The following is a 27138-nucleotide window of genomic DNA, read 5'->3' on the forward strand; positions in this document are numbered from 1 at the left end:
GAATCATCGAGGTGAATGCAGAAGGTGAGTGATGGCTGCCTGCCTTTTGATCGTTGGTGGGATCACTCTGCTACTGGAGAGGGGAGACTGACTTTTGATCGCTGATGGGATCGCTCTGCTACTGGAGAGGGAAAGGCCAGCTGCTGTGTCTGGAGAATGTTACCCAAGTTTTCTGCGTTTTGGATACAGACCATAGTCCTTTTTTTTCAGTCTTATAGTTTTTTATATTCTGTGTTTTTTGCCCAATCATTCCCGGTTTTTTTGTGTGAGGGGTTGATGTTCCTGTTCCGTATTTGTTCACTTTTTTTCTGCGGGGAGGAGGGATTTGGGGATTGATGATTGTGCTGCCTTGGTTTCGTGGCTATCTGGAGAAGAAGAATTTCAGAGTTGCATACTTTGATAATAAATGAACCTTTGATATATATAGCTAAAACAAAATAAATATCAAGACACTTCAATGATGAATAAAGCCATAAGCGAACAAGTATATACAAAGAAATATGTGCATTTTAAGTCCATCAGCAGCTGGGAACATGCATGACAAGTGAAAACAGAAGGTGGTTAGGAAAGAAGTGAAAATCATTTGGAAGGCAATGACAACTATGAAATTGTTACCAAGGAAATTAAAGCAAAATACTGTTTTACATATATCAATAGAAGGAAAAGGTTAAGATAGAATTGGATGGGTATCAAGGGTCAGGTAATGATAGACAATATAAATGTTGCTTCAGCACTTATTAGGGAATTGGAACAGGTGGATATTAAATGGCTTATTGCCAGAACAGATTAATCCATTAGAAAGCAAAAAGAGCTATATTAAATAAACTCGTTAAGCTCAAAAAGGATAATTCCCTGGTGTAGCAGTTCAAATGATTGAACCAAAATCATACAGGACAATTGCCACCTGCTTGCAACTATACGGGTTGTTATACTTGTGTGATATGCCCACAGCTCCAATGATTGATACAAAGAGTCGAATTCCTGATTTCGATCCCTTATTAGCAATTAGCAAACACACAATTAAGCATTATTGAGCATTATCTCAGCGGTCACCAAGCTACAAATTGCCACGAAATAAGCAAGAATACGAAACTTATTCCCTTCGTTTTTACCACGCCCCCACTAATGTGACTAGTCACCGTAATAAACACAGAATACATGGCTCCTATAACCTGGGCTTAGATGGACTGCACCCACCCATTCAGAAAGAACCTGCAGAAGAGATTGGCAGACACATTACTATATACATTTAATAATCTGTTAGGATTATTCCAAAAGACTAGCAAATAGCTATCCCAATACCTGTATTCAAGAAGTAGGTAGAACAGGTCCAGGGAAGTCTTTCAAGTCCAGGGTAGGTAGCTTAGCTTAGTATTCAGCTTAACATCAGTGGTGGAGATATAATGGAATCACTAAGGAAACTAAGAACAGAAAAATGTCTAGAAACAAAATTTGATGAAAAGTTAACATGGACTTCAAAAGGGACCATAAAATTTCTGGTGACATAATGTGCATATTTATTAGATTTTCAAAAGTCATTTGATATAAGGTCCCCCAAACTACTAACCCTGAAAAAAAGGTTAGGAAATGCAAAAGTGTTGGGACAAACAATAAAGGAAGCAGAACTTTGCGAATAAAGTTTCACACAGACAACTGAGAAATAGCCCAAATTGGTTAAGAAGAATAGGTTGTTATTGGCAGAAGTGATTCTAATTGATCTAGGGGCCGTCAAGGTAAGAAGAACTATAAAGTTATAGCATAAGTTATCAAGGTCATAAAAACAGCAATCCAAGCACTGGAGTTTGACTGGAAATCTCCCAAATAATATCATAAGTTGCTAAGAGCATCTGTGATTGTTAGGAATCATCTACAGCAGAGTTTGCAGTGTTCAGTCTGTAAATCACATTAGCAACTGGAGAAATCATCAAATCAGCCGACTGTGGCTACACCATGCGGACGTGCAGGGACAGGGGAGAGCGATGCCCATTTCACTCATTTTATGTCATTCCTAGATGGCATGTTACTCAAGAGGAATTCCAGTACTGGCCATTAACTCCACTGGAGTTCATTTGGATAATGACCATTCTCTTTGCCGAGGTGAGAGGGGAGAGGGACTCAGATTGTGATCATGCTGATACATCTTGTGATGGAAGAGTGAATTTGACCTGCTCCACCAAATCACACTTAACACTCCAATACCTGAGGCAATCATCTTGTAGTTCTCCAAAACTCCATTATTGAGCTACTTTTATTGTTTTTTTTTTGCAATCTAAGAGTCAGTAGTTAGTTTACCTCTGTCAAGGAAGTTTCTCTTCTTTACTGCCTGAAATGGCCAAGCTGGCCATCTACAGTAACCTTCTGGAGATCTAAGAGACTGTAGGCTCTGGAATTTGGAGTAACACACAAAATGCTGGAGGAACTGTGTGTGTCAAGCAGCATCAATGGGGGACGTGGAGATCTCAGCTCATCTAGCTTTACTGAAAGTTGGAGAATTCAGAAGTTGTAGGCAGCCCAGAGCTGCTGTTCCTCCAGTTTTCATCTAGCCTCAACTTGGCGGCAGAGGAAGCCAAAGACAGATATCCTGGTGTGGGAATGGGAATGGCTGGCAATCAGGAGGTCCACAAGGCCACGGCAGACAGAGTGAAGCCACTCAGCCACGCAGTGACTCATGTTGTGGCCAGATGGCCTGAGTCTGAAGCATTAAATATCTCCTTCCCTCCAATGATGCTGCCTGACCTGCTGCGATCCCCTCGGCATTTTCTGTGTTGAGGTAACCTCAGATAACACCTATGAGTTGGCTGATTTCCCCAGATAGCTTAGTGACCGAGAGCTGAAGTTTGAGGTAATTGTTCGACCATATCTGTTTGCTCACTGTTACCCGTCTCAAAGTAGGACAGTTGGCTTCGGTAAGCTGTTTCCACCTCAGTTCGATAGATAATGCATCCCGTGGTCTCCATCCCTTCGTTTCCTGCCACGCTCTCCCTTTGCTTCCCCCTCTAGGTCCCATGCTTTGCTGATATCTCAGGAGCAGTGTCTCAGAAAGGCAGCGTCCATTATTAAAGACCTCCAGCACCCAGGTCATGCCCTTTTCTGACTGTTACCATTGGGTAGGAGATACAGAAGCCTGAAGGCACACACTCAGCGATTCAGGAACAGCTTCTTCCCCTCTGCCATCCAATTCCTAAATGGACATTGAAGCTTTGGACACTACCTCACTTTTTAAAATATACAGTATTTCTGTTTTTGCACAGCTTTTAAAATCTATTCAATATATGTAATTGATTTACTTGTTTATTTATTATTATGCTTTATTTTATTTATTATTTTTTTCTCTCTCTGCTAGATTATGTATTGCAGTGAACTGCTGCTGTTAAGTTAACAAATTTCACATCACATGTCGGTGAAAATAGACCGGATTCTGATTCTGATTCTGTGGGGCTGCTGACACTATGAGTTGCCTGCGCCTTCTGCTGAAAAATTATCTTGCAGATTGGGACTGGAGCACTGTAGGTAGGGACTGTAGATTATCTCTCACCTAGGGGAAAACTATGGTGAAATTAAACTAAGAAAAATGAGAAATCCAACAGCTTTGGCAGACATACTATAATACTCCATTTCTCATTTCCCTTAGTTTAATTTCAATTCTGCTCCATCTAATCCATGTACTTTCCATATCCCCCCAGTCTCATCTCATTCTTACTCAAAGTTCGTTTCCTTAATATTTCACCCAGTCTAATTCCAGTTGCCCCACTCCTGTTATCTTCAGTATTTCACCAGTCTAATTATACAACCCTCAAAGTATCCCAGACAAAGGTAATCCCACATTGTTAAAGATTTGCTTGATTTGTCACATGTACATAGACGGCGTTTGCATCGAGAATTGTGCTGGGGGCAGCTCACAATTGTCTTCACGCTTCCAGCGCCAACGCAGAATGCCCACAATTTACTGACCCTAATTTGTGCATCTTTTGGGAACGTGGGGGGTGGGGGAACCCTTGAAGTCACGGAGGGAACAGACAAACTCCAGCAGACAGCAGCGGGAACTGAACCCTGATGTTACCGCTGGCGCTACACGAACCACTACCGTTGACCCCCCCCCCACCCCACCCCACCCCACCCTACCCTGACTTGCCGACTGATAGGTTATGGCTCCCCACTCCCTCTGCTGCTGCCTATTTGGCTCCAGGGAGTCCGTTTGCAGCGTGGATAAAAAAAAACTGATCAGTAAAATTGCTTATTTTACAATATAAAAAGATGAAAACTGTTAAAAGTTGCTGTTCAGAAAGATCTGATTGTCCTTACATAAGAGATACAGAAAGTTAACAAATGTCTTTTAAGCAAATACTGCATATGGTTATAAATTAAAGAAAACGTTTTTACTCTTTGTACTCTAACTCCCTTGAAATAGATATTTTTAAAAAACATTTCTTTTTTATACCTGAAATACTAACTTTCTGTATCTCTTATTGTAGGTCAGTCAGACCCTTTCGATCAGCAACTTTAAGTTTTCATCTTTTTTATTGTAAAACAATCAATTTTACTATTCTTTCCATCAAAGATGTGTTCAGGTCCCAACAGTCCATCTGGCACGACCTTGGCTATGGTCATACCTTTTACTTGCTTTTCACAGTGCCCCAGCATATTTCATCACTTAACTACTGCTCTTGAAGAGCTGATAATGAGGATATTAGTAGATGAAATTGTTTATCCCGCCAATGTTCCCTAGTTAAATCAAAATATTTAGCTGTACCACTGAAACCATTGAACTGAGCAGGAGCGATCACGTGATTTGGATCATGTGCTCTTCTTTTCTCCCAAGATGGCTGCGCAGGGAGTGAGTTGCTGCCTCCTGTTCTTCTGTCTCGTCTTGGGGGCATCATCGCGGAAAGCTGTCCGGAACAGCACGCAGTCGCCACCTGTGGTCATTTGGCACGGCATGGGTGAGAAGAGGGAGATTTAAAAAGTCAAACATATTGTCATATGGCTGATTCTGTAATGTGCAACTCGCAAATCGTGAATTCGGAATACTTCACACATTAAACCGGAACGATTCAGTGCTTTAGAAATTCTTTGCTGTACGATAGTCTAATTACTGTTTTATTTTTATTAGAAACATTAACGCATGCTTTTAAAGTCTCGTAAAACGAAACCCATACTTTAAATGTCCTGGGATAGAAGTTCGAATCCCACTGAACAACATTCAAGCTTTGAGACCGCGGGGAAAAAAGTGGAAGTGAACTTTGTTTGAGGTGTGAGAGGGAAAATTAACACAAGTATTTCTTAATTAAAATCATGCAAAATATGTTGTAATTTGGAACTATATGCAAATGATATTTAACAATTAGTGTGTTACTCTTGATTTTTATATTCTGACTGTAGCTAGTAAAATATAACTTAAAACAATTGTTCAATTTTATGAAACAATTATACTACAGGTGTCATCAAGATTGTCATAACATTTTGGCAATATCTATCTTGCTCTGATCTTGTACACTTCATTCATTTTTAGGTGACAGCTGTTGTAAAGGTCTCACCTTGCACTTCATTAGACTGGTGAAAGAAGCAATTCCAGGAATTTATGTCTTGCCTTTGGAAATTGGAAGCACTGTTGAGGAGGTTTGTCTGTAATGAGAATCAATTGTCAGCGATTACAATTGATTCAAACTTTTAAATGTAGTTATTTTTTTAAATGGTTGAGCAGCTGCTCCTTTCAGTTGCTTAAAACAAAAAGTTTTCCAAGAAAAATGATAGTGAGCGGAGTCAACACGGATTTATGAAAATGAAATCATGTTTGACTAATCTATTGAAGTTCCCTGAGGATCCATTTGAAGAACAGATGAATGGCTCCAAGTGCAGCCTAACTAATATTTTTTATACAGTACTGTGCAAAAGTCTTGGGTGTATATATATTTAATAAATCAATTGATTGGAATCAAATTACCTTGCTTGGTGTCTCAGGGCTGGGTGCGTCTGCACCCATGCCACACCCTGGCGCTTCCTCTCTGCCGTCTGTGCCACACCCCTCCCGCGGCGCTCCACCCTCACCATTGCCAGCGTCCGTTGCTCCTGCCAGATTTACAAACTTTCTCTTCACTTCACGTTGACAAACACAGTACTGTGCAAAAGTCTTGGGCATATATATCAAATTTTTGCACAGTACCGTAGGTACAACATGACTTCCTTAATCTTAGACATGATGCCCTGATCAATGAAGGCCAGCATGTAATATGCCTCCTTCACCACCCCATCTATTTGTGTGGCCACTTTTAGGGAGCTGTGGACTTGGACCCAAAGATCTTGTTGTACGGTGTCCTGACATTAACTGTATACTTTTGCATTTGATCTATCAAAAGTGCAGCACCTCACCCCTTCCCAGATTAAACCCCATCTGTCATTTTTCTGCCCATATCAGTAAGTAGTCTATGGTCTGTTCTTTGACATCCCCTCCACGCTGTGCCACAACTCCACCAATCTTTGTGTCATCCGGAAACTTACTAACCCACGCATCTACGTTTTCATCCAAGTTCTACACATCACAAACAACAGGGGTCCCAGCACCGATTGCTGCAGAACATCACTGGTCATAGACCTCCAGCTAGAATAATACCCTTGTACCTCTACCTTCTGTCTACGGTAGCCAAACCAATCCTAAGTCCAAACTGCCAAGTCACCGTCAATCCCATACTTACTGGATCAGCCCATGATAATGGACTTTGACAAGTGCTGTACTAAAATCCATGTAGACTTTTAAAATGATTAATTATACAATCCCTCAAAGTTCTTGTGAATTCGGACATTTTCTTTTTAGGACATTAAGAACGGTTACTTCATGAATCTAAATGACCAAGTAGAGTTGGTGTGTAATATATTATCCAAGGACAAGAAGCTGCAGAATGGATACAATGCGATGGGCTTTTCTCAAGGAGGACAATTTATGTAAGTGTGACCAGTAGGGCTACAATATTGGGGAAAATCTCATTCTTAGAGAACTTTCATGTCCTAAGGTCATCCCAAAGTATTTCACAGCCAGTAAAAGACACATTTAAAAAAATGTATTCAGATAAAGGGCACTTTATGATCTGACTGCTTACTTGGCAAAAATATCTTACTAATGGATGATTCTATATCCGTTACAGAAGAGCTGTAGCACAGAGGTGTCCTTCTCCTGCTATGATTAATCTAATCACATTTGGAAGTCCGCATCAAGGTAATATTTACTTGTCTGTTCTCTTTTAAGAGCTGATCTGTTGAAATATATTAACTATTAAAAGCAAAAAAACCTTTGTACTGTTATGTAATGAAACTTGCGTGATTAAGTGTGGCAGGTGTTTGTTTCAAAGGTCATGTCTGAAATACAGTGAATCATGCAGCTGCTGGCTGTAATTACACGGATTTCCTTCATTCTACAAGGGCAACCTCGTCCTGCTTCCCAAACCCTTATCATATTTCAGTTGAAGCTAAATTTTTCATTATTATTCTGCAAAGATTGGAAATAGGAAGCAGAGAAACAAAGCTGCTTTGGTGTGACTAAAAGATGTTGAGAAGTGTCCAATTCTGATAAATCATCCAGCGATAAACTGGGGAAAGCAATCCTCCATGAAGCTGGATGGACTAAATTTGCCTCAGTTATGATTTTAGTGGCTGCACCGAAACGGCGTTTATTTATTATCAAAGTGTACAACTCTGAAATTCTTCTTCACCAGATAGCCACAAAACCAAGAAAGAAAAGACTGGCAACACAATCGTCAACCCCCAACTCCCCCTCCCCGCACGAAAAAAATTGGCAAAAATGAACAAAAAAAAAACAGAACAGGACCTTCAACCCACCCCCCAAAACCCCCTCCCCCACACATTTTTTTTTGGTAAATACGAACATAAAAAACAGAACGGGACCATCAACCCCTAAATCCCCCTCCCCTGCACACCAAAAAATGAGGAAGATCGGGCGAAAAACACAGAATATAAGAACACTATGAGACTTGGGGGGCAGAGAAAGACCATACCTATATCCAAACCTGGGTAATGTTCTTGGGGCACAGTGGCAGGCCACACAGGCTTCCCCCTCCGGCAGCAGAGTGATCCTCTCTCCTCTCTCCGGTAGTAGAGCGATCCCACCGGCGATCGGAAGGTGGTCTCGCCTCTCCGGTAGCAGAGCGATCCCACTAGAGATCAAAAGAGAGGCAGCCGCTGCTCACCTTCTGCATACGCCTCAATGTTTAAATGTCCCTCGTCGCTTTAATCGGCAAAATGGAGTCGAACTTTGCCTCGCGCCCCGTCCCGCGGTCTTCATGCTCGCTGCCTCTGCCTCCCAAAATCCTCTCAGAGATAGCAAAGCACTGGATCACCCAAACGATCTCCAAACTGCAAATCACAGGCTCCAGTGATCTAAGCAAGCATGCTCCCATTTCCATTTATCGTATCTCTCTATGGTTGCCATGTCTTGCAAGACTGTAAAATATTTAAAATGAAACTCAATATTTATCTATCATAGAGTAATAGATGCGCACTGCATGGTAAACAGTGCACTCAGTCCCACTTACGCTTGCAAATCAGTGGGAACCCTTCCATCTTAATCCCATCACTCTGCACTTTGTCCATAAAGTTCCATAACCAAGTAGTGGGTGTGTGGAATGCACTGCCAGCGATGGTGGTGGAGATGGATATAATAGGGTCTTTTAAGAGACTCTTAGATGGGTACATGGAGCTTAGAAAAATAGAGGGCTACGTGATAGGGAAATTCTAGGCAGCTTCTAGAGTAGGTTACGTGGTTGGCACAACATTGTGGGCAGAAGGACCTGTAATGTGCTGTAAGCTTCTATGCTTCTAAGTGATTCAGGTGCTCATCTAGACAGTTTTAAATGCTGTCAGTTACCCAGTTTCAACCATTCAAACACGACAAAATCTGCAGATGCTGGAGTTTCAAGAACACACATCAAAGTTGCTGGTGAACGCAGCAGGCCAGGCAGCATCTCCAGGAAGAGGTACAGTCGACGTTTCGGGCCGAGACCCTTCGTCAGGACTAACTGAAAGAAGAGATAGTAAGAGCTAGAAAGAAGAGGGGGAGGGCTCCCCTCCCACTTTCAAATCTCTTACTATCTCTTCTTTCAGTTAGTCCTGATGAAGGGCCTCGGCCCAAAACGCCGACTGTACCTCTTCCTGGAGATGCTGCCTGGCCTGCTGCATTCACCAGCAACTTTTGTGTGTGTTGCTTCAACCATTCAATCAAGCTAAGTAATTTAGAATGGACCTGGAGCCAAATGGGAGAACTGATAAGCGAGCCACACTGAATGTACCAACAGCTTGTGCCTGCAGATTTCACATTGTATCAAGGATTTTTATTGACAAGGCAAATGATTCAAATCTTCCACTCAGATTAAACTCTCCTTCTGTGTTTTGCACCTGTCTGCTGACACCCTCTCTAGGAGTGTATGGTGTCCCCCACTGTCCTGGAGAGAGTTCTGACATCTGTGACTGGATAAGGAAACTGTTGAACTATGGTGCTTATAGAAGCTTAATTCAAAACCAGTAAGTACTAACGTTGAGATTTTAAGAAACTTCCACCTTGTACCAATGAGATAATTCGTGGAATAAGTACAAACTGGGCCAAGAAACAATCGTAAGGATATCTTGTGTGCATTTGGCGGTAGTTTGCTGCAGGTTCCCCTGCTGGAATGGGCCTTTTCTGTTACATTGGGAAGTGTAGCCGCACGAGAAGATAGCTGAGGTAGAATGTGGAGTAAGACCAAAGGAAACTGTATCTGCCAGATAGAACTCTGAGTCAATAATGTAGAAATTATAGCAGAAGATGGAGAAAGGTGAAATGGAAGATTGTGGAAGTTCAGAATCATCATGAAACTAAATGAAAGCTCAAAAAGTATTGGATTTCATGGCATAAATGGTATTATTTATGTGAAGATGTTGAAGTTTTATAATAATCAAATTGAAAATTAACTCCTTGAATCATAACTTGTAATCTGCCACTTTTTATGATGTAAAACAGGGACTTAGGATGAATTCTTAAATTTAATATTTCAAGATATTGTAATTTTTTGGTCTTTAGATGAACTCTGTAGTATGAGTGGAATATTGGATTCTATTTTGAGTTGCTTTGTTTTATTTTTGAGGGGTGTTACAAAATATCCTGGTAATTGAATGGAGGGAATCTTTTTCCACAGGGTCATGCGAGGACTTGAGTTCACTTTAGCCAATTTTTGAACATCTCCTGTTTACTTTCAAATCTAAACAGAGTAGTGAATGAGGACCAGTACATTTTGGCCCAGTTAGGTAGCTGGACCAATTAGCTGAAAATTCATGGAAATAGTTAGAAAGGTGTGTGTGTGTATGTATGCATGTGTGTGTACATATCTGCAAGAAGAACAATCGCGACTTGAAGATCCACCAAGCGAGGATGAAGTGTTTGGCGGGAGCAGGAGCAGCACAACGCGCAGGTGTCCAACCTGGTGAGATGAAGGAGGGGCCAGGCCCGGAGTCACCCCATACTGCCCGGAACCTCCAAGTGTTGCAAACTAATCCCTCTAACATGAAGTCTAACAGGAGGCGGATCAAATGGCCCGCAGCTAACGTGCCTTCACTGTAGAAGCAGTTTGATGAAGATATTAACCAAATTCTGGAGGCAACGGTGAAGGGAGGGGTTGATAGGAAGGTCTCCCAGTGGAGGTTGGTCATAGGGGATTCGCATCCCGTTCCTTAGTTAGAGCCTTCAGCATTTTGGGCATCGAGGGAGAGAGGAAGAGGAGAGCCATCCGCAGTACCACCGATGCGGCAGAGAGGGCCTCAAGATGGCTGTGGCTCAAAAGAGGGGAGCCATGGAGTCATAAGTAGCTAGCCATCTGGACACAAGCTGGGGTCTGATCAGCCCCGGCTGGGTCACCTGGAGGAGGTTGTATGATGTTGAAAGACCCGAAACACCCGATGATTCCAGGAACATCACTGAAGATGTGTCCAGAAGCATCAGTAGATGTATGTGCACAGTATATATATACACACACTACTGTTTAACTGAGTAACAAATTATTATTTAAATGAAATACAGAACAAATTAAAACCCTGCCAATACTACTACAGTACTATAAAACTCTATTAGTTCCAAGTAGTTATCAATGGACGAATTCACTCAGTGTACACTTGTGTTCTTTTGATTGACTGTAAACAAACAAAATCAGCACAGACACCTAATGCAGATAATAGACTGCCTTCATATCATGCCTTCGATGACTGCATTCTCCAAATTTTCATTTTTGTTGTAACATTAAAGTTGATTGTCTGTACCTTCAAATTCTTAGTAGTTCCTAACTTGGAAGTAGTGAAATCATTTTATTTTCACTTCTTGCCATTTCTGGCATCTGCAAGCCTGACTGCTTGAAATCGCAGTGAGCAAAACAATTCTGAATAGTCTTGCTGCTCATTCTAGCCATCTATCAGTGATAAAAATCACTGCGTTTTGAACGCAAGCATACGTATTTGACGCAATTTTAAAACTGCTCACTCTAAGCATAGTGCCATGCCTAATGGCTACACAAATGCACACCATTGACGGTAGCTAAGAAACTATTTAGCAACTGTCTCTTGTCCCAATTAAGCAGCATAGTGTCCCAAATAAACAAAAGGAATCCTGGCAATTTTTCTCGATTAGTTTTTGTACTTAACAGTTGTCCCAAATAAGCGGCTGCCCCAATTAACCAATAGCTGAATGAACTGGAATCCACTGTATTTGCAAGTCAAGATTGTGTGTAGCTTGTAGGAAATCGTAGAGCGTCTGATGTGAATTCATTTATTCTGCACAAAATCAATAATTTTCACAGGGCTGACCATGTGATTTCACCTTATCCACATGACATTGTAACAGGATGGTATATGTGAAAATAGTCGTGTAATTGTACAAAACTGCTAATTAATGCCTTTAATTTGCAATCTTTCTTGCATCTTTAAATTGCTTTCCTACTAGTTTGGTGCAGGCAGAGTACTGGCATGATCCCTTGAATGAAGAGCTTTACAGAAACAAAAGTGTTTTCTTGGCAGACATTAATCAAGAAAGGGTATGTAATCAATGTTATTTAATTGTTCTGCTTTGTGTTGGAAAATTCCCCTACTCACCACCAACTACTCTCATCTGCCTAGCTGAACTTGTTCATGCTTTGAGAAACTTCTCCTTTGACTCCTCTCACTTCCTATGAATTAAAGGCTGAACTTTGTTTCCCCTTCAGACGGGGCAATCTTCCTCTCTGTGGCCTATGTGAAGTAGTTCCTGTTCCAAACCTTCTCTGGCACCACTCTCTAACTCTTTCTTCATTACATTGACAACTTTGACTGTGCTTCTCCTGCACTCTGTGTGTGTGTGTGTGTGTGTGTGTGTGTGTGTGTGTGTGTGTGTGTGTGTGTGACTCCTAAACATAAGCTAATTAAGACGCAGAGGCAGGAATGCGCGGCTTCGTTTTTACTTTAAGTGAAAGTACGTATGACGTGGTGGCATGATGACGTATGCGATTCATGTACTTTTACATATAACCCGTAATTAATTAGTTAAATGAACAAGAATGCTTAACCAAAATGTATTTACAAAATTACTCAAATACTACTGAAATTTTAAATAGCACTCCATCCTGCTTAACTATAAACTCCAGCTCAATATAGAATGCAACTCAGCTCAAATAGGTAATGTATTATACTTCAATTTATATATGTGTATGTATATGTAACTACTATGTACACATCTACAACATAGTAAATTTTAAATTGTCCCATTCAGGCCTAAAGACTTAATCACTGTGGTTTCTCTTGTGGGATACTGTCTTTCCTGACTGGGGGTAAGTCACTCTGCAGGAGAGACTTGTGGTCGTGAAAGAGTCTCAGGTTCTGGGGCCTCCTCCGTGGTGCTTGTAAGTGTATTCTCTGGGGCTGCAGGAAGTGGTTCTGACAGCTCTGGACACCTTTCCTTTGAACATGTTGGCATCCTGAACCGTGCACGTCAAGCTGCTAAATCTGTTGATCTATCCCAGGCCACCCGACAAAACCTCTAGCCAACACTTTCATTTTGACCTCACCTAGATGATTTTAATTAATTTGCCATTCATTTCTGGTGTAAACTATATTGGTTGTCTTTTGTTAGTTTTCACAATTTAGATCTCAAGGCTACTCAGTCCTTTGTCACTCATCATTATCAGATTTTTCACCAACAGCATGCAGATTGGCGCTCTTTTTGAAACTGCAACTTGACATTTTATCCTCTTTTTCCTGTGAAATCCATTTACTTTTGTCTGTCCAACATGATATTTTTGTCTGTCCTACTTTGTTGTATTTCCTGTTAGTTTCACCTTTAAATTTTGCATTGGTCTTGTGTACGTGAGCCCATCACAGATGTAACACAATTTGTTCGGCCAGGCTAGTTTCTGTTTAGACGTTGCAATTTTGTTCACACTCCCTTTCATTCCTGACTGCAACTCAATTGTATCTGTGGACTATTTCCATTGATACAGCGATGTCAACTGCTCTTTCAAATGTAAGTTGTGCTTCAGTCACTCTTGAAAGTTTTCTTGTCAGATTCCACAAACTGAACGATCTCTCAGTGCATCATTAAGACCATCATTGAACTGGCAATGCTCAGACAATCTCTTCAATTCAGCCACGTATGCTGAAATGGAATCCCCTTCCTTTTGATTCTGCTTATGAAACCCAAGGCATTCTACAATCCACAATAGTTTTGGTTTTAAATGTTCCTGCATTACTTTGAGGATATCAGCAAAGCTCGTTTTGGCTGGTTTGGTTAGAGCAGTCAAACTTCAAAGCAAACTGTATGGTTTTAACCCCAGTGCACTCAGCAAAACTGGCAATTGCTTTTCACTGGTTATTTCATTTGTTTCAAAATACTGTTCAATCCGTTCAGTATACAGAAGGCTGTTACCTTTTGTGCAATCAAACATATCTATCTTTCTGATGTAGCAAGCTATTTCTGCTTTTTAAAAAATTATTATAATCACCCAGCACTCACTGTAAAGGAACCCATGAATCTGTCTGCTTTGTTTGTTTAACTTGAATCAACGTTGACTCAAACATCTCGCTGTGCCTCAACAGGTAGGTAGTCGTCTTGGATTTGTTTTAAAACTACCTTGTCACCACTGTTATGTTTTGTAACTCAATTGAAAGGAAACACGGAGCCAGAAATGCATGTCACACACACGCACAGGTCGTGCTACAGGCTGCGGTCACTCAGTTCGCCAAGGCTGCAAGGGCTTTCGGGTTAACGGTCAGTCTGAAGAAAACGATCCTCTATCAGAAGCCCCCTTCTGATGTTTTACATACACGCACACACGTGTGTGTGTGTGTGTGTGTGTGTGTGTGTGTGTGTGTGTGTGTGTGTATAGAGTACATTTTCTGTAGTATCATCTATTGCATTGTACTGCTACCACAATATTAACACATTTCACAATGTATGCCAGTGATGTTAAACCTGATTCTGATATAGCTAGGGTGCCTAATACTTTTGCACAATACTGTCTGTTGGTTAAAATAGGAAGGTGATTGGGAAACAGAAACATGAGTACTTAGCTTTTATTAGCTCAGTCATATTAAATGTTATTTGTTAACTGGAAAGACCTAATACAGTACTGTGCAAAAGTCTCTGCCTCATTTTTGTATAGATATACATATAATGACTTTGCACAGTTCTGTAGGCAATAGGTGAGATCAGGTGAAGGGGAAGATTGATGAGTTTTTTTGGGGGGGGTGAGTGGGAGGAATCTATTAGAGGACATTGGACCACGGAAGAAAGGGAAGGAGGAGGGGAACCAGAGGGAGGTGATGGACAGGTGAGGAGAAGATGACTCCCGTCTCCATTCATCTCTTCCCCACTGATCACCCTCCTGGCATTTAACCCTGCAGGTATGACATGTGCTACACCTGCCGCTACACCACCTCCCTCACCACCATTCAGGGCTGCAAACAGTCCTTCCAGGTAAGGACGTTCCGCCTGTGAGTCTATCGGGGTCACTTACTGCATCCGGTGCTCCTGATGCAGCCTCCTCTGCATTGGTGAGACCTGGCGCTGCTTAGGAATTGGTTCAGCAAGCACCTTTGCTCCGTCTCTCATAAAAGGTAGAATTTCCTGGTGGCTTTCGTTTCAGTTTGAATTCTCATTTCCATTCTGACATGTCTGTCTCTTCTCCTCGCCTACCCATTACCCTCCGGTTCCCCTGCTTCCCTTTCTTCCGTAGTCCACTGCTCTTCGTTAGATTCCTGCTTCTTTCGCCCTTACCTCTTCCTCCTATCCCCTCCCAGCGTCTTACTTAACCACCCCCTCACCCACCCACCCACCTTCCCCCTCACCTGGTCTCACCAATCACCTACCATCTTGTCCTACAGCCACCCCTTCCCCCATCTTTTTCTGGCGTCTGTCCCCTTCCCTTCTAGTTCTGATAAATGGTCTCGGCCCAAAAGGTGTTACTGCTTGACTTGCTGAGATCCTCCCGCAATTTTTCCCGCTGATTTCCAGCATCTGCAGAGTTTATAAACCAACTACTTGCTTTGCAGGGCATCAATGAAAGCTATAAAGAAAATCTGATGAAGTTGAAGAAGTTTGTAATGATAAAATTCTTGAAGGATTCTGTGGTTGACCCTATTGATTCCGAGGTGAGGACGCAAAGTTTTGATTCTGAAAAATTTACTGTAATTTTTGCGATGAAAATGGTTCCAGTAACTTAAAGTTTTGGTGATTATCAGGACAATATTATATAAATATATATTTTTATTTACAATGACATTAATATTTACTATATTACACATTTGGAGAAGAAGGATGCTTATATGAGAATGCTGTTCTTGGACTACAGTTCATCATTCAACACCATAGTTCTATCCAGGCTTGACAAGATGCTCAGAGACCTCGGCCTTGACCCTGCCTTGTGCAGCTGGATCCTGGGCTTCCTGTCAGATGGCCAGTAGGTTGTAAGAGTGGGCTCCCTCACCTCCAACCCTCTGACTCACAATACAGGAGCCCCTCAGGGCTGCGTACTGAGTCCCCTCCTTTAATCCCTGTATACCCATGACTTTGTCACCACCCACAGCTCTAATCTAATTAAATTTGCCGACGACAATAACAAGGTGGCCTACAGGGAAGAAGTCATCTCTCTGACACAGTGGTGTTAAGAAAATAACCTCTCCCTCAATGTCACAAAAACAAAGGAGCTGGTTGTGGATTACAAGAGGAATGGAGACAGGCTGACCCCTATTGACATCAATGGATCTGGGGTTGAGAGGGTAAACAGCTTCAAGTTCCTCAGCATCCACATCATCGAGGACCTCACGTGGTCTGTACATACCAGCTGTGCGCTGAAAAAGGCACAACAGCGCCTCTTTCACCTCAGACAGTTGAGGAAGTTTGGTGTGGGCCCCCAAATTCTCAGAACTTTCTACAGGGGTACAATTGAGAGCATCCTGACTGGCTGCATCGCTGCTGGTATGGGAACTGTACTTCCCTTAATCGCAGGACAGTGCAGAGAGTGGTGCAGACAGCCCAGCGCATCTGTCGTTGTGAACTTCCCATGATTCAGGACATTTACAAAGACAGATGTTTAAAACGCACCGTAGGATCATTGGGGACTAAGTCACCCCAACCACAATCTATTCCAGCTGCTACCATCTGGGAAACGGTACCGCAGCATAAAAGCCAGGACCAACAGACTCCGGGACAGCTTCTTCCACCAGGCTATCAAACTGATTAACTCGCGCTGATTTGAGTGTATTCTATATTACATTGACTGTTCTAATTATTATAAATCTTTATAACTCACTATCTATGATAAATTAAACTCCCAGAATTATATGCCCACATCGGGAATGAAAGCCTGGGATAGGGACATATCTGAATTGGGACAAGACTTAGACTGGGGTGCAATTTGGGATAATGCTGCTGGTGCTTCGAAAAACCCAAATCATCGGTATATACACTTGAAATTTTGTCATAGAGCATATTTAACACCGAGAATTAGACATCAAATGGGACTGGTTCCTGACCCTTATTGCTCATTTTGCCCCCATGGAGCCATTGGCTCTTTTATACATGTTGTATGGGAATGTCCAGGGGTTTTTGGTTTTGTGGGGGAAGGTTATCAGTACTCTTACAGAACTAACGGGGGTACAATTACCAATGGACCCCGCTGTACATCTTCTAAGTGATGACTCCCACCTTTCCCTGACGGAAAAAACACACAAAATCTGGCTGGCAGGCCTGACTGCAGCTAAGAAGATTGTAGTCCAGCGTTGGAAACCTCCCCATGATATTTCAAATACTCACTGGCTTCAGAGCTTTTTGGACATTTCTTACCTGGAACTTTCATCAGTGAGAGTAAATGATGCACGACCAAACACAATCTTAATGTGGACAAATTTGATATCTAACTGAAAAGATCTTTTGTTAAATTAGGAATGCTTTGTCTGTGTATGTACTACTATTCAGTTGATTGGTGGAGGGGAGAGGGATGGGGGTAGAGAGGGGTGGGGGGGATGGAGATGAAGGTTGGGGGGTGGCTGGGTTAAACAGTCAAAATGTAATTGGCAACTGGTTGTATTGAATAATTTATTGGTGTTGCAATAAAAAAATAATAAAAAATAAATTACTATGATTGCACATGGCACATTTAGATGGAGATGTAACAAAGATTTTTACTCCTCAAGTATGTGAAGGATGTAAGAAATAAAGCCAGTCCAATTACCCTTCACCCCCTTTCCCTGTTTGAGTAAAAAAATAATTTCTTCTTTTCGTCTGTTAGCATTAAATGGGTCAACAACAGAGAACAAAACTATAGACTGCAACAGGATACTTAGAAAATATCATCATAGATTCTGAAAGGGAAATAGTGGTTGACAAAACTAAAGGTTTTTTTGAGGATGTAACTGGCAGAATAGATGAGACAGAGTCAGTGCATGTGGAGTATTTGGACTTTAAAAAAGTCATTTGCTAAAGTCCCAGATAAGAAGTTAATTTGTAAAACTATTATCTGCCAAAAGTGGAACTTCCCGGTGGCCAAACATTTTAATTCCCATTCCAACATGACGGTCCTTGGCCGTCTCTTGTGCCATCGTGTATTCCATCTGGGTAGCCTCCAATCTGATGGCATGAATATCGATTTTTCTTCCCGGTTTTAAAAAAAGATTCCCTTCCTCTTTTTCCTTCTATTCCGCACTCTGGCCTCTTACCTTTTCTCACCTGCCCACCACCTCCCCCCTGGTGTCTCTCTGCCTTTCCTTTCTCCTATGGTCCACTCTCCTATCAGATTCCTTCCTCTCTAGCCCTTTATCTTTCCTACTCACCTGGCTTTACCTATCATCTTCACGCTACCTTCCTTCCCCTCTCCCACCCTTTTATTCTGGCATCTTCCCCCTTTGGTTCCAGTCCTAAAGAGGAGTCTCCGCTCAAAACGTCAACTGCTTATTCATTTCCAAAGCTGCTGCCTGACCTGAGTCCCTACAGCATTTTTGTGTGTGTGTGTTGCTATGTAAAACTGACACTTGGGATAGGGAGGAATATATTGATAGGTTAACAGGACATGGAGAGAGAGTAAATAGCTCTGTATTTGGGATGGCAGATGGGGTACCACAGGGATCAGTGCCAGGCCCCAGACTGTACACAATTCATATCAATGATTTGGATGAGGAAACTGTGTATGAAATATCTCTAAGTTTCTTGATGATATAAAAATGATTGGGTTGAGTTATGGAGATGTTGTAAATAAGTTTCAAGGCAATTTGGACAAGTGAGTGGGCTGTTACATAGCAGTTACAGTATAATATGGACACGTGAAGGTATTCACTCAGACAGCAAAAACCAGGAAGGTACAATGTTATTTAAAAGGCTGTAGATGAGGAAATGTTGGTGTAAAAAGGGATATGGTTGTACGCTTACTGAAAGCAAATGTGCAGGTGCACCAAGCAGTCAGGACAAAAGGTTGGTCTTCACTGCAGGAGGTTGTCTGACCAATAAACGAAGCCATGGTGAGCTCTCCCCTGAGTTTTGTGCAGTTTCGGTCTGCTTATACTCCCCATTGAAGTGGTGAAATGGAAGTTCAACAAGCTGATTCTTGGGCTCTCAAGATGAAAGACTGGGTGAACTTAGCTAGTGTTAACTCAAGTTTAGAAGATTGATAGGGGATTTCATTGAAATGTATAAAATTCTGACTGGGTTTAAGAGGCTGGTTACAGAAAGGATGTTTCCCTTGGCTGGGATGAAATTTCTTCCTCTGGTGAATTTCTACAACCCATAGCGGCCAAGTTGTTGAATTAATTTTGAGATGAATGCATTTCTAGACACATGGCTTGGAGAGAGAAGGGCAGAAAGCTGGAATGTGGCATTGAGATGGAGGATCAGCTGTGATTGTATTGAATAATGGTGCCTAATTCTTCTGTCCACTAGCCTCTTAGAAGTTGTCAATTCTCAGAATAAGACTCATCAATTTTAAAATCATGGATTTAAAATTCGAGCCACATCACAAGCTATGCAGAGCTTCCATTTATAAAAACTATATTTATCCCTCTGTTGAATTTTGTTCCAGTGGTTTGGTTTCTATAAAGCTGGCCAGGCCAAAGACACGTACACATTGCAAGAGAGTATTCTTTATAAAGAGGTAAGATTTATCCCACTGCTGTCTGAAAGGAGTTTGTACGTTCTCCCCGTGGCCGTGTGGGTTTCCTCCGGGTGCTCTGGTTTCCTCCCACAGTCCAAAGACGTACCGGTTGGAAGGTTAATTGGTCATTGTAAATTGTCCCGTGATTAGATGAAGATTAAAATCAGGGGGTTGCTGGGCAGTGTGGCTCAAAAGGGCCAGAAGGGATTATTCTGTGCTGTGTTTCAATAAATAAATAATAACTTTAAAAAACTATTATTAATTTCCCACTTCTAGCAAATAGGCAGATATTCCACCATGTTTATTGCCATGACATGGTTTGCTGCTAAAGCTGCAAATTAATGCCCTTAGAGCTGCAGTAGGGTGGAGATCTGTCTCTACCAAAGGAGGTGTGAGATGCTCCTTTCCTCCGCTAGCCTGCAGGTCACCCTTCAGCAAGGTATAGTTCCTGCTTAGCCCCCCTCGATTAGGGTCAGGTGAAGCCATGAGAGCAAGTCAACCTGTTATTCCCCTCCATAAATGCTGCCTGACCTGCTGAATTCCTTCAACATTTTTTGTGTGTGCGTGTGTTGCTTTTCTGCAACCTTTGTTTCAACTACCTTCAACTACAAAAATACTTCAGACGAGTTCCAACAGACAGATAGTGGCCAGATCCAGTTGTTAATCTGTGCCACGTTGACTGAGGCAATGCGGCAGTGGTCAGGGAGCCTGCCTTATAGCAATGCGGCTTGTGCAGAATATCTTTGCTGATAGGAATAGCGACCTGGAGCTCCCAAAACCAGAAGCTGAATTAGAAAGTTTGGTGAAAATCTTCCTTTTCTTTCCAGGATCGATTGGGGTTGAAGGCGATGGATAAACTGAACAAACTAGAATTTCTAAGTGTGGATGGGGACCATCTTCAATTCTCACAGGAATGGTTCAACACCAATATTGTTCCTTACCTAAACTGATCCTGTTTTTGCACTAACGGTTTGCCTGACTGATTCATCCTCAATCAGTGCATCTAGTTTTTACTTGCAATAGGAACTAATTCACTTCAAATATAATTGAGTTCAAACGTAACTGGCGCCAGTGACCGCTCACTGGAGGCTGTACCTTTCTGGGGTGGTTCCTCCTCACTCCTGTGTCAGTAAATTGGTGCACTTCAGGGAGGGCTAGCCTGTTTAGGGATTTAACCATTAGCACACAACATATTTTGTCATGAAATGTTCTGCTTTTCTTAGCATTTTGAAAACACTGAATTAACTAATTGCAATTCAGCAATGACTTGAGTATTAATATTTTTAAAAGCTTTTCGGGATAAATCGAGAGTTGTGGAGATCTGCACTCAGTGGCCACTTTATTAGGTACAGGAGTAGAACCCGGTGTTGCCTTCTGCTGTTGCAGCCTGAGCCTGTCCGTTTCACAATTCCATGCGTTGTGCATTCAGAGGTGTTTTCTGCACGCCACTGTTGTAACGCCTGGTTACTTGAGTTGGTCACCTTCCTGTCAGCCTGATCCAGTCTGCCCATTCTCCTCTGACCTCTCTCATGAACAATTCATTTTTGGCCACAAAGCTGCCACTCACTGGAGGTTTTGTTGTTTTTCACACCGATCTCTGTAAACTGTAGAGATGGTGTGTGAAAATGTCAGGAGATTAGCAGTTTCTGAGATACTCAAATCGCCCCTTCTGGCAGCTGTGGAGACCAAGTCTTTGAGTATATTTAAAGTGAAGATCAACCGGATCTTAGTAAGCATCTCAAAGGTTTCAGGGGGAAGGCAGGAGAATGGTGGAATGACAGAATAGACTCGATGAGCCAAATGGCTTAATTCTGCTCCTGTGTCTTAGTCTCAAGCCATGTCAAAGCTCATTTAAGTAGTGTCGTGGTTACCCAGCATGCTGGGCTATGAAGCTTGGTCAATTTGTGTGTGTGTGAAGATCAGCTACTGGGCCTCTAGTGCTGGGGGTTATCTGGAATTTTACTTCCTTTAAGTGGCAGTGTGTTACATTCACATTTGCTGTAAATTGCCAGTCATTATTTGTGTCAAATGCAAGTTTCTCAACTGGAATGTTATAATGTTTGCAGATGATACTAAGATAGGTGGAGTTGTGGATAATGAAGTAGGTTTTCAAAGCTTGCAGAGATATTTAGGCCAGTTAGAAGAGTGGGCTGAAAGATGGCAGATGGAGTTTAATGCTGATAAATGTGAGGTGCTACATTTTGATAGGACTAATCAAAATAGGACATACATGGTAAATGGTAGGGCATTGAAGAATGCAGTAGAACAGAGGGATCTAGGAATAATGGTGCATTGTTCCCTGAAGGTGGAATCTCATGTGGATAGGGTGGTGAAGAAAGCTTTTGGTATGCTGCCCTTTATAAATCAGAGCATTGAGTATAGGAGTTGGGATGTAATGTTGAAATTGTACAAGGCATTGGTGAGGCCAAATTTGGAGTATTGTGTACAGTTTTGGTCACTGAATTATAGGAAAGATATCAACAAAATAGAGAGAGTGCAGAGGAGATTTATGAGAATGTTGCCTGGGTTTCATCACCTAAGTTACAGAGAAAGGTTGAACAAGTTGGGTCCTTATTCTTTGGAGCGTAGAAGGTTGAGGGGAGACTTGATAGAGGTATTTAAAATTATGAGGGGGATTGATAGAGTTGACGGGGATAGGCTTTTTCCATTGAGAGTGGGGGAGATTCAAACAAGAGGACATGAGTTGAGAGTTAAAGGGCAAAAGTTTATGGGTAACGTGAGGGGGAACTTCTTTACTCAGAGAGTGGTAGCTGTGTGGAACGAGCTTCCAGCAGAAGTGGTTGAGGCAGGTTTGATATTGTCGTTTAAAGTTAAATTCGTCAGCTGTATGGACAGGAAAGGAACGGAGGGTTATGGGCTGAGTGCAGGTTGGTGGGACTAGATGAGAGTAAGAGTTCGGCATGGACTAGAAGGGCTGAGATGGCCTGTTTCCGTGCTGTAATTGTTATATGGTTATAAGTATTATGCACTTTGAATTAAAATACATTAAAAATTGCTTAAAATAGACACAATTTCCTCAGTTAAGTTGTGGAATGATAAGTAATTTCTGAAATTCTGATATTGCCTTGGCTCATTGTTAAACTTGCTATTTTCAGAATGATCCTTTCTCCTATGGTCTACTCTCCTCTCTTATCAGATTCCTTCCTCTCCAGCCCTTTACCTTTCCCATTCCCACCAGCTGGCTATCCTAACACTCAGTCAGTCGCTCATCTTCTCCCCTTCCTTTCCAGTCCTGATGAAGGGTCTTGGGCTGAAATGCTGACTGTTTATTAATTTCCATAGATGCTGCCTGGCCTGAGTTCCTCCATTCCATTTTGCTGTGGATTTCCAGCATCTGCAGAATTTGTGCTCCAAAATTATTAATTTTGCATATCACACATATGTCAATTTTCCCTATTAAATTTTAAAAAAAATTGTGGTAATAAAGTTCCACTTTCATTTTGAAACTCGTCTGCTTTTGTGTGTTTTTTTTTTGTAACACAACGTGGAGTTTTGTCGGTATTATTCACATTTTCACTACCTCCGAATCTAAAAGGTTGCAAGAGGAGTGGTGGGACCGAGAAATGGGGGGAAAAAAATGCACCTTTTAGTGCTGGGGAGTGTGAAATGTTGCATTCTCGAAGCAGGAATGAGAAGATGAAATGTAAAGGGGGATACAAGAACACATGGAGTGGGGATATAGTTGGAAAGTTTCACCCGGAATATTGTTTCTTGTCTGGGTGCCATATTGTAGTAAAGATGTGAGGGATTGATAGAGTATAGAGTAGACTTACCAAGTGACTTCAGAAAATGGAGTCTATAAGAGGTGGGAGCAGAATTAGGCCTCTTGGCCCAATGAGTGGTCCGCCATTCCATCATTTTCCCCCTCAATCGCCTTCTCCCCGCCCTGACCAATCAAGAATCTATCAACCTTTGTCCCAGATACACCCGATGGCCTGTCCTCCACAGTAACCCGTGGCAACTAATTCCACAAGTCTACCACCCCCCCCCCCCCACCGGCCAAAAAAATTCCTCCCTGTCTCCGCTCCAAATGGCCGCCCCTCCTTGTGTGTTAGACTGTTCCTCAAGGAACGTTGGACGTCACAAAGTCATCAAATGGAGGTGTTGGTGGTAGGTCTGCCACAAATGCATGATTAGATATAAATAAACTTTAAATGAGAGAAAATCTGCAGATGCTGGAAGCCTAAAGCAACACACACAAAATGCTGGAGGAACTCAGCAGGCCAGGCAGCATCTGCAGAACAGATTAAACAGCTGACATTTCAGGCTGAGACTGTTCGGCAGGACTGAGTTGGAAGAGGGAAAGTGCCTGAATAAAAAGATGTGGGGGTGGGAGGAGGAAGAAGGCTAACTGGAAGGTGATGGATGAAACCAGGTGGGTGGGAAAGATCAATGGCTGGAGAAGAAGGAATCTTTTGGCAGCAAAGACCGGATTAAGGTACAAAGTTAACTTTGGGAAAGAAACCAAAGCTGACATGAGAACATGCCCCCCCCCCAACACATTTTAACCATTTTATGAAAAGAGGAGTATCCACAAATGCCTTAAGTTTAGGCCCTGAACCAACAGTTGCTATCCAACTGGCCTTCCTCTGCAGGTGGCTTCCCTGGTCAACCATGACTGGTTCATATCTGGGTGAGGATTCTCCCATTCACACTGGGTTAACATTTTTTTTGCCACTTTTTCAATTGGGTACAGGATACTAAACCATCTTGCTGAAAAGATGTTCCTCAGTCAAATCCAGAAATAGTTCAGAGTTGCGGGAATTGCACATCACGGGCGCTGCTTTAATGGGTTTCAAAGTGGCTTTTCATCACGGCCCTTCTGAGTAGCTTGCTTCCGTGGCTTCTGTAGGTTTTATTTTACAGCTTTTACACACATGACTTCACCTGGTCCCTTAATAACGCCTCCCTGAACAAGAAGGCACACCAGCTTCTCCACTTCCTCAGCAGATTGAGGAAAACGAGGCTCCCCCATCCTAATTTAATTTTACAGGAACAGCATTGAGTGTGTCCTGATAAGTTGCATCTCCATCTGGTATGGGAGCAGCCGAGCATCGGACTGGAACTCACTACAAAGGCAGAGAGTTTCGTCGGGGTCTCCCTACCATCCATCAGGGACATTTATCAGGAGCGCCATGTACTTAGTATTATCAAGGATCCCACCCAGCCATCCAGCATCCCCTTTGACCTTTTCCTTCACGCGGGAGACTGATGAATAAAAACAAGAACGGTCAGGATGGGAAACAGTTTCTTCCCTCAGTCCATTAGGCTTCTGAACTCCCTGTCACATCGCATTCAAAGTGTCACTGGTTAATCTGTTCCAGTCCCAGCATTATTTATGCACTTTCTGTAGATTTCATCCTTACTTTTATAAGTTATTGTGTGTAACGTACACTACAATGCTTTATACCTGGTTTAGAGAAACATTGTCTTGTTTGATGGTACATGTGTATATAGTTAAATGACAATAAAATACATTTTTTGTAATATGAACACATTTTTGGAAACATTCAACAGGTCAAGTAATAACTGTGGAATGAGAAACAGTAAATGTTTAAGGTTTGAGACCCTTTGTCACAAGTGGGAAAGAGGGAAATAAGTTTTCAGAGAGATGAGAGAGGGATGAATAGTTCAAGATAAATTTATTATCAAAGTATAGATATGTTACCAGACCATCCTGAGATCCGTTTTCTTGCAGGCATTCACTGAAGAACAAAATACAATAGAATCAATGAAAAGCTATGCACAAAGACTGACGAGCAATGTGCGAAAGACTAACTATGCAAATACAATAAATAAATAATTCTGAGATCTTGGGTTGTAGAGTAGTTGAAAGCAAGTCAATGTTCAGTACTTGGGTGAGTGAGGTAGTCCATGCTATTTTAGGAGCCCAATGGTTGAAGGATAATGACTGTACTGTCAGACCCTAATCCTCCTGTACTTCCTCCCTGATGGCAGCAGTGAGATGAGAGCATAGCCTGGATGGTGAGGACCCTTGATGGTCGATGCTGCTATCTTGTTTCAGCATTCCTTGTAAATGTTCTCAATGGAATAGAATGTAAATTTGAAGAACACCACTCCATTTATTGTCTGGGCATATTGATGGCTGGCTGCACTTGATATTAAATTTTCCAACTTTAGATAATGTGCTTTTATTTCTGATACCCGTGTATAAAGGAGTGTCTCTGATAGGGAAGTAATAAAGCGTGTTAAATGCAGTTTGAAGGACAGCTGGAGAAACAATCGGTTCCTTGGACACAAGCTCCCACTACCTATTAAATTCTCTCAAAGGTGTGCACCTCAAATAGTCTCTGACAACCAAGTCCAGCTCCTGGCCTTCACGTGCGGCTTAGCTACTAAGCTCGGCGGAACCGTTTCTACTGCCAGGAGAAGGGGCAAAGGCAGGTTACTGGTGCCTTAAAATCAGTCGTTTCAGGCAGATGGGGCTTGCCAGCTGGGGTTGGCAGCTCATCTAGGAGAAGGAAAACTCTGATCTCAAACGTCCACTGCCTTGCAGCTATACCAGCTCATGGGGAAGGCTTCAGGAGTAAATCCTGAGGGAAAGGTCCTGAGCTGCCGTCCCTAAGGCAGTCCTACATTGATTTCAGTGCTGACTGGCAACTCCTGCGACGCTGCTGGTAGCAAACTGTATCAGTCTCTGCCGTTCCTTTGGGTTCATTAGATGGGTGGAGAGGGGGAGCTTGCTACACGGGCAACAGCTTGCTCTCCATATTGTCCTGCCCAGGCTTGCGTATCTAGACAGCTGGGACTCAATATCCATTGTCAACTCTGACCAACAGAAGCCCTCACCTGACACATGCTGAAAGTTCAAGATAGATAAATAAATATTTTATTGATCCCAAAGGAAATTACGGTGTCACAGTAGCACTGATATACAAATATTAGAAGAGAAGTAAGAAAGAATTTAAAAAAGTTACCTCAAACAGTCTATCAGTCTAAAGAGTCTATCAAACAGTCCATCACTTCACCGGCTATAGGTTAACTCATTATAGAGCCTAACGGCTAAGGGTAAGAATGACCTCATATAGCACTCTTTATAGCACAGTTGTCTGAAAGTGCTCCTCTGTTCAACCAAGATAGCATGCAGAGGGTGAGAAACATTGTCCAGAATTGCTAGGGTTTTCCATTGGGTTCTTTGTTCTACCACAGCTTCCAGTGTGTCCAGTTTGACTCCTATAACAGAGCCAGACTTTCTAATCAGTTTATTGAGCCTTTTGTCATCACCCATGTTGCCCCAGAACTGCACCAAAGAGAAGATTGTACTGGCAACAACAGACTGGTAGAACAGGCCTGCATACTCCAAAGGACCTCAGTCTCCTCAAAGTACATTTATTATCAGAGTATGTATACATTATACAGCCTTGAGATTCAGCTCTTTACAGGCAGCCACAAAACAAAGAAACCAAAAAGAACACATAAAAAAAACTTGTCAGGCACCCAGTGTGCAGAAAGAGAGAGAGAGGGA

General features: G+C 42.1%; 1 protein-coding gene across 6 annotated transcripts; it reads left to right on the top strand.

Moving 5' to 3' along the window:
- LOC134338042 (palmitoyl-protein thioesterase 1-like) lies at positions 1-25777 on the top strand. Of its 6 annotated transcripts, none has more exons than XM_063033560.1 (10): positions 1-24; positions 4820-4940; positions 5510-5616; positions 6809-6936; positions 7137-7207; positions 9423-9525; positions 11966-12056; positions 15544-15642; positions 19560-19631; positions 20459-25777. In XM_063033560.1, the coding sequence occupies exons 1-10, from the start codon at positions 16-18 to the stop codon at positions 20579-20581; spliced, it is 924 nt and encodes a 307-aa protein (XP_062889630.1). In that variant the 5' UTR covers positions 1-15; the 3' UTR covers positions 20582-25777. The 6 variants fall into 6 exon arrangements, with proteins under 6 accessions (XP_062889630.1, XP_062889631.1, XP_062889632.1 ...); XM_063033561.1 differs by lacking the exon at positions 11966-12056 and adding an exon at positions 14896-14968; XM_063033562.1 differs by lacking the exon at positions 19560-19631.
- The last annotated feature ends 1361 nt before the right edge of the window (positions 25778-27138 follow it).

This window comes from Mobula hypostoma, chromosome 26, assembly GCF_963921235.1.
Source record: "Mobula hypostoma chromosome 26, sMobHyp1.1, whole genome shotgun sequence".
NCBI classification, from domain to species: Eukaryota; Metazoa; Chordata; class Chondrichthyes; order Myliobatiformes; family Myliobatidae; genus Mobula; species Mobula hypostoma.